The sequence below is a fragment of the Aquarana catesbeiana genome, linkage group LG09, assembly GCF_042186555.1.
Source record: "Aquarana catesbeiana isolate 2022-GZ linkage group LG09, ASM4218655v1, whole genome shotgun sequence".
NCBI classification, from domain to species: Eukaryota; Metazoa; Chordata; class Amphibia; order Anura; family Ranidae; genus Aquarana; species Aquarana catesbeiana.
The window spans coordinates 78,297,109-78,306,009 of record NC_133332.1 but is presented as its reverse complement, the minus strand read 5'-3'; the positions used below and the strand labels follow the sequence as shown (position 1 = coordinate 78,306,009).

At 41.0% G+C, this 8,901-nt stretch overlaps 1 protein-coding gene across 1 annotated transcript; it reads right to left on the bottom strand.

The window, feature by feature from the left end:
- Nucleotides 1-5,563: 5,563 nt before the first annotated feature.
- Nucleotides 5,564-6,520, bottom strand: LOC141107190 (olfactory receptor 5B12-like). Its single transcript, XM_073597930.1, has one exon. The coding sequence runs from the start codon at nt 6,518-6,520 to the stop codon at nt 5,564-5,566; it is 957 nt and encodes a 318-aa protein (XP_073454031.1).
- Nucleotides 6,521-8,901: the final 2,381 nt, after the last annotated feature.

Here is an 8,901-nt window from a genome sequence, read left to right as displayed (position 1 = left end):
AAAAAATAGACAATCAGCTTTTTCTTCAGAGCAGAAGCATGCAGGAACATGTAACAACGTTTGTACAAATACCTTCATTTTGCATTGATCACCCAGAGTTGATAGCTTTCTTCTCAGCAAAAGTGGAGTTACTCTTTAAATCTCTGCTGTAGGTCTTGATATCTATGTAGGTTTGATTGCTGCTAGATTGGCAAACAGAGCAGGCCCTTGATCCATGCTGGAGAATAACTCATTTCTTCCTTTGCTGCTGCACATTGAATTAATCCTTCATATAAATAATTTTATCTCTGTACACTTCCTACTCTTTTATAAAAACATATATATATATTTTTTATAAACAATTATTAAATATATATATATATGACACGGTGGTGGTTAATCACAGCCAGTAAGCAAGCCAGTGAGCCAATCAGGAGACGGAGGGGGTATTGCCATGTTGCAGGTCCATGTGTATATGGACACAGAGAGCCCAAGAATGGGAGCTCACCTGCTTGGGTGCCACCATTGCAAGCTACTTGCTCTGGGGGGACCCGGCAGGAGGGAGGAGCCAGGAGCGCCAGTGAGGGACCTGAGAAGAGGAGGATCTGGGCTGCTCTGTGCAAAACTACTGCACAGAGCAGGTAAGTATACCATGTTTGTTATTTAAACAAGACTTTACAAACACTTTAATGAAACAAGCTGACAAACTAAAGCACATGTGTCAAGCACAAGGCCTACCAGCCCATTTCATGTGGCCCTCACACCCAGGGATTTTTTTTATTGTTCCACTACCTCTGGCCCAGCTCCCTGCTCACCACTGTCACTTGTAAACACAGACTTTCTCTGTGTTCAGAGGTCAGAACCGAGGAGGGGTTGAAGTGAGAAATGGACAGCCTGTGAAAGAATGCTGAAACCTGCACACTGTGCATAGCACACCCTTAAACCCTGCATTCTGTATGTAGTGCACTCCTCAACCCTGCACTCTGTACACAGCACGCCCCTGAACTCTACACTGTGTATTGGTCACCTCTGAAATTGCACTCAGTACATAGCGCACCCCTGAATCCTGCACTCAGTATGTAGCGCATCCCTGAACGCTGCACATAATGCACTCTTCTTATTTATTGCCCCTTTAACATCCTCACACTGTTCATCACACTGTGAAATGGCCACACCCACCATTTGTTGTGGTTCGGCAGGGAGGCATGGTTGAGTTCCTGCACCCAATTTCTGAAAAAAAAGCTCTGGATAAAATTATATAGTCCTACAGATACAACTGGCCCTTTGAGGGCACCCATAATGCTGATGCGACCCGTGATTAAATTGAATTTGACACCCCTGAATTAAAGTAAAAGGCCTCCCTCTAGTGGTTAATCTACAAATGTGTATATTTTATGCAAATCCATAAAAACATATGAAATTCAAATGAAGGATTAATTGAAAGTAAACATTACAATAATAACAAAATCTATACTTCCTAAAAATACACACTACTTAACCTTTAGCTGGATACTGTTCTCTGTTCAAAAACCTGATTAAAGAATCACTTTTCTGCTTATTTGGCTTTTTCAAAATAGCAGTGCAAACTGAATGAACCCACAGCAGTTTATTAATTTCACAAACAATGGAGTAGAGTTACTAAAGGCAAATAGACTGTTGCACTAATTTTTCCCAGAGCTTAGTAAATGTGGTAAAGCTCTGCTGATTTCCATCATCCAATTATGTGTTACTTGCATTTCATTGGGTATTCTTTACAAAGTGAAGCTTCACAATATTCACTAAGCTCTGGGTAAAATGAGTGCAACTGCACCTGCAAAGTGCACAGTCTATATGCCCTTTGTAAATCTACCCTATTGTATTTTGGAACAGCTGGGAAGTCACACTAAGGACCCAGATGAATGGCAGGCATGATATACATTTACAATCCAGACATAATAGTCCATGGCCCTTGGTGACCTACCTATATGATCTATGCTCAAATGTGTCCTTAATGATCTTTGCATTATCTTAACCACTTACCGACCACGCACCGTTGTTAGACGGCGGCAGAATAACACTCCTGCATGAATCGCCGCTGTACAGCGGGCGCTTTGAGGAGTATAGGGGGCGAGCGCCTACCGCGTGACATAGGACGCAATGCGCATGGCTGATGGCCACGATGGCCGCTGGCTACACACGATTGCTCCTGAGAAGGACAGAACGGAGATCTGTCAATGTAAACAGACAGATCTCCGGTCTGTCAGGGGAGTAGAGACAGATCGTCTGCTCCTAGTACTTAGGAGCAGCGATCGGTCTCCTCCCCCAGGCAGTCCCACCCCCCCACAGTTAGAAACACACTGAGGGAACACATTTAACCCCTTGATCGCCCTCCCTAGTGTTAACCCCTTCCCTGCCAGTGATATTTATACAGTAATCAGTGGCTATTTTTAGCTCTGATCGCTGTATATATGTCAATGGTCCAAAATAGTGTCAAAAGTGTCCGATCCATTCGCCTCAATGTCACAGTCCCAATAAAAATCGCAGATCGCCGCCATTACTAGTAAAAAAAATTAGTAATAAAAATGCCATAAATCTATCCCCTATTTTGGGGATGCTATAACTTTTGCGCAAACCAATCAATATACGCTTATTGAGATTTTTTTCCCCAAAAATATGTAGAAGAATACATATCAGTCTAAACTGAGGAAGAAATTTGTTTTTTTATATCGTTTTTGGGGATATTTATTATAGCAAAAAGTAAAATATCTTGCTTTTTTTTTCAACATTGTCGGTCTATTTTTGTTTATAGCGCAAAAAATAAAAACCGCAGAGGGGATCAAATACCACCAAAAGAAAGCTCTATTTGTGGGAACAAAATGATAGCAATTTTGTTTGGGTACAACGTCGCACAATCGCACAATTGTCAGTTAAAGCGACGCATCGCTGTATGGCAAAAAATGGCCTGGTCAGGAAGTGGGTAAATCCTTCCGGGGCTGAAGTGGTTAATGCTTAAGCCTCTCTATGAAATAGTAAATGTCTATAACTGAAAGTTGGATAAGCAATTTGCATTTCTTACTGTATTTGTAAAACATTTGATTTACTTTGGTGATGTGTGACTCTTGGTCAGGTTTAGCGCTTTAATGGGGGAGATGGATTTCTGTTAGTTAAAGAATGTGTACCATGCAGATTGCGCCATAGAACCTCATAAATTGCTGGGCTGGTAAAAGGCGAGTGCGCCTAAAAGACATTGTCTATTATAACAAACCTGTTTAGACCTTCCAGCATCTATTTATATTGTGTCTCTTTGGTTCAGTTATATGACAACTGCAAAGGTAATTGGAGCCTACAGACTTCACTCTGCCAGACAATGTGATCACAGGCCTAAATAGGGAACAGGTATACTACAGTTCCGGGTCTAATCAATGTCTGAATCATAATGTATCTCCATTCAGTGCCACCAGACCAGCATATCTTATTAGTACTGGTCCAGTGCTATATTCCTCTCCAGGCTAGTCCTTCCTTGGTGATAGGACTATTCGTAATTATAATTCTTAAGATACTGCTGATGCATATACATTTCCAATACCGTGTATCTACAAAAATAAAATACTACATTAAGACCAAAAGGCACTCCACCTAAGCAAAGTATTCATGAACATATTTTTATTCTTCACTGGCTATTATGTAAGTCTCCAAAGCATTTTAATAAATAGTTATCTAATAAACATTGAAGTATGAATACATATGAGGATATGACATGAGTAAAAATGATACAACCTGTAATAGTATACATTTAGTATATTTTTGGTATACATGATTAAATAAACATTGTACTGTATGTCAAGATGGCCTACTAATTATTACTGTTAGGTAATGGGAAGTGAATAGTAACATCAAATTATTGGGAATGACACATCGGTTAACATAAGGAATAACACAATATAGAATAAAACTTGTACTTCTAAAAATGGCTACTACTTAGTATTTTAACTACTTTTTAAAAAACCTGCACCACCAGTCTCTGCTAGGTTCTAGAAAAATGTCAGAGGCCAGCAGTGTATCTGCACACGCCTAAATTTTGAAAAATGGCGATGCAAAAAAGGGGCCGGGGAGGAGAACATTCAGCAGTCAAGTTCCGAGTAAAATGAGGAAGATCACAAATGTGTTGCTTGACAGGGTATTATAAAAGGCTTGACACAAGTCAAATTCAGATATTTACTTGTTCCATTTAAAATACATGATTTCTTTTTAAATATATACATAACTGCATTCATTACTGTTATTTTTTTCTTTTAATAACTGCCTGTAGCTCAGCTTTAAATGTTAAGATTATTATAGCTTTCACATTCAGTGTTAAATGAATACACGTTAGCCAGCTTACATTTGTGATGGAGTTGCACCATTCTACTTAACCCAGGCAGTGTCACTCCTTAAAATGTCTGTGTACACATAGAGGATATTTCTTTTCTGCTCCTGATCTGTCTTATATTCATCCCCTGGACAGGAAGTGAGGGGAAATATCTTTTGTTGGAAAAGAGAGAGTAATAAAAAAGCTTTGAACTTTCTAATTTTACAAGAAAACACATATATTTTATTTTTCACTTCCTATTCTGTTTGAAACCTTTCAAACAGAATGTAGGGAAATCCCCCCTCACTTCCAGTTCTCTCTGATTCCCATGAAAATAGGTATGAAGTAAGAACAAATCTCCAAAGTAATGACATATACAACTAAATAAAGTTATCAGATTTTAGCCACTTCACGCTAAAAACAACAACATTTTAAAAACAATTTCTCTGGAGTTGGGTGTCAAAATGTTTTCTAGATCCATTGTTTTTTTGCATTTTACTGCATCTCTAAAATTTTTACTTATTGTTTGCACGTGATATGTTATAAAATCGTTTTCAAACCTACTTTAGCACATTTTATGTAGTATGGGTTTTATGTTGGCTCAGAATGCCTTCTTAATAGTTGACTACCATGAATTTAATTATTTTGCTTCAGTGAATCATAGGATGTTATCTATATAACAACTAATGTTCAGTCAATATATGAATGACCCATATCTTACTATGGCTATTGTCAATGCGGTGGAAGAATCTTTCAAACTCAAATACCATGGACATGCTGTGGTGTGTACTATTGTACAGAGCTTAAAAAGTTTTTAGAAAAGTATGAAATTAGCGATGGTCTTCTTGTGTATGTTCATGAGCAGTCTCCTATATTCAAAGGGTTCTCATTAAATTGATCACCCCATTAACTGTGACAGTATAGCACGTAGCCAGTATTCTAATCTTGGCTGCTAAATTATAAAGGTAAATATAATGGAGTTGCCATAGATATTTTGTTATTTCTAAGAAGTGCAAGCTCTAGTGTAGTCTTCCATACGCCCCTTTTTTTATTGCGTAGTCAATATTTGACTCAGAATAAGTCCTGAAAGTAAAATTTCTGGTTTGCAAGTTCAGTGCATGTTCTGGTCAGTGCCCCACTAAGAAGTGAGGGAAGGATAAGGATAAAAAAATAATGTCACTTACATTATTTAAAACAAAGTTGGTTAACATAATTGCAGCTACCATACTTCTATCCTCACAATAGCCCCTTAATATGTCATTTTAGCTTATCATAGTTAAAGAATGCTCTAACTTTTTTTACTTCTCGTCTAAGTGCTAACTTCACATCTTTATTTTTTAAGCTATATATCAATGGATTTAGCATTGGGACAGCAGCTGTGTTGAACAGAGAGAAAAGTTTATTGGAGTTCAATTGAGCTTCTTGGATTGGTGTCATATACTGACAGAGAAGGACCACATAGAGAAGGATGACTACTGTCAGATGTGAAGAACATGTGTGGAAGGCTTTGTGTCTGCCAACACTGGAAGGGATCCTCAGTATTGTGGTAATTATGAAAACATAAGGTATGAAAGTGAAGGGGAAGGAGAAAAACAAATGGAAGAGCACAATAGCAAGAATCAGTTGACTCAAAAGTGTTGTGCTACTACAAGTAAGGTTCTTTAATGGAAGAATGTCACAAAAGAAGTGGTTAATCCTGTTAGATTTGTAGCAAGAAAAGTTAAAAACAATAATAGTGTGTGGTAGACATTCAAGAAAAGCCCACAACCAGCAGACTGCAGCCAAAAGAACCGACACTCTATGATTCATGACCATGTGGTAGTTCAGTGGATTACATATGGCCACATATCGATCGTAACTCATGGCTGTCAATATCAAGAGTTCAAGTCCAATTAACGATGCCCAAATATACAACTGAAGTATGCAAGCCTGGTATGAAATCATGGCGTTCCCTGTAATGAAACTAGCAAGAATCCTAAATAATGTCACAGTGGAGGAAGCCATGTCCAGAATGGAGAGGTTGGCCAAAAAGAAATACATAGGAATGTGAAGTCGTTGGTCCAGGCAAATCAATGATAAAATGGTCATGTTACCACCAAAAGTGATAAGATAGATAAAGAGAACTATAAGGAAGATTGGGACCTGCATTTCTGGAACATCTGAAATTCCCACAATAATGAAGTAGTCAAAAAAGTTCAGGTGTGTTAAATTCATTGACTTGGGAACTTTTAATGAATTTGTAGCTTTATTGAGTTGGATTTTGTCATGCTTTGCATTACTCCTAGAAGGCCCAGACCCGGATCCTACATTGTTCTGACAGGCATACCTAAAATGCTTAAAAAGGTAAATTTCCAGAATTTTGAATGAAAACACATGACAAGCAGAATGACATTACAGAAAGCCTTGGAAGATCATGCTTAGTTCATGAGCCATTTATAGAGGACATTTGATGTTCAGAAATTACACATAACTTAATTTCTGAACTTATTTGTTTTGGTTTCTTTGTATGTATGGATTGCATGGATTGTTGCCAACATGTGGTGACCATTTCATGTCAATAGGACCTTTAGAAATACAGTATCTCACATAAGTGAGTACACCCCTTGCATTTTTGTTATTTTATTATATCTTTTCATGTGACAACACTGAAGAAATAAGGAAAATGTTTGTCAGCACACCGTGGATCAACAAGGAAGCGTTCAAGCAAATTATTTAATACATGATCACATCAAAAGAGTAGTGCAATGTTTCGGAGTCACGTAAGACCCCTTCGTCAGGTATGTGATAAATATGAAATTACAGTGACAAGTATTTAACCACTTAAGGACCGCCTAACGCCGATTTACGTCGGCAAGGCGGCACGGGCAGGCAAAATCACGTACATGTACGTGATTTGCCTCTCGCGGGTGGGGGGTCCGATCGGACCCCCCCCCGGTGCCCGAAGCGGTCCCGTTCTGTTCCCCGGCGATCCGAGATGAGGGGGAGGCCATCCGTTCGTGGCCCCCCCCTCGCGATCGCCGCCGGCCAATGGGAACACTCCTTTGCTGCTGTATGCTAAACAGCAGCAAAGGAAATGATGTCATCTCCCCTCGGCTCGGTATTTTCCGTTCCAGCGCCGAGGGGAGAAGACATCAATGTGAGTGCACAACACACACACACACAGTAGAACATGCCAGGCATACAAAACACCCCGATCCCCCCCCCGATCGCCCCCCGATCCCCCCCCAATCACCCCCCCCCCCTGTCACAAACTGACACCAGCAGGTTTTTTTTTTTTTTTTTTTTTTTTTTTTCTGATTACTGCATAGTGTCAGTTTGTGACAGTTACAGTGTTGGGACAGTGAGTATCACCCCCCTTTAGGTCTAGGGTACCCCCCTAACCCCCCCTAATAAAGTTTTAACCCCTTGATCACCCCCTGTCACCAGTGTTGCTAAGCGATCATTTTTCTGATCGCTGTATTAGTGTCGCTGGTGACGCTAGTTAGTGAGGTAAATATTTAGGTTCGCCGTCAGCGTTTTATAGTGACAGGGACCCCCATATACTACCTAATAAATGTTTTAACCCCTTGATTGCCCCCTAGTTAACCCTTTCACCACTGATCACCGTATAACCGTTACGGGTGACGCAGGTTAGTTCGTTTATTTTTTATAGTGTCAGGGCACCCGCCGTTTATTACCTAATAAAGGTTTAGCCCCCTGATCGCCCGGCGGTGATATGCGTCGCCCCAGGCAGCGTCAGATTAGCGCCAGTACCGCTAACACCCACGCACGCAGCATGCGCCTCCCTTAGTGGTATAGTATCTGATCGGATCAATATCTGATCTGATCAGATCTATACTAGCGTCCCCAGCAGTTTAGGGTTCCCAAAAACACAGTGTTAGCGGGATCAGCCCAGATACCCGCTAGCACCTGCGTTTTGTCCCTCCGCCCAGCCCACCCAAGTGCAGTATCGATCGATCACTGTCACTTACAAAACACTAAACGCATAACTGCAGCGTTCACAGAGTCAGGCCTGATCCCTGCGATCGCTAACAGTTTTTTTGGTAGCATTTTGGTGAACTGGCAAGCAAGCACCAGGCAGCGTCAGGTTAGCGCCAGTACCGCTAACACCCACGCACGCACCGTACACCTCCCTTAGTGGTATAGTATCTGATCGGATCAATATCTGATCCGATCAGATCTATACTAGCGTCCCCAGCAGTTTAGGGTTCCCAAAAACGCAGTGTTAGCGGGATCAGCCCAGATACCTGCTAGCACCTGCGTTGTGCCCCTCCGCCCGGCCCAGCCCATCCCACCCAAGTGCAGTATCGATCGATCACTGACACTTACAAGGCACTAAACGCATAACTGCAGCGTTCGCAGAGTCAGGCCTGATCCCTGCGATCGCTAACAGTTTTTTTGGTAGCATTTTGGTGAACTAGCAAGCACCGGCCCCAGGCAGCGTCAGGTTAGCGCCAGTACCACTAACACCCACGCACGCAGCATACGCCTCCTTTAGTGGTATAGTATCTGAACGGATCAATATCTGATCCGATCAGATCAGATCTATACTAGCGTCCCCAGCAGTTTAGGGTTCCCAAAAACGCAGTGTTAGC

Coding starts and splice junctions, on each gene's coding strand:
- LOC141107190 (XM_073597930.1), bottom strand. CDS start 6,520: ATGAATTTAACACACCTGAACTTTTTTGACTACTTCATTATTGTGGGA.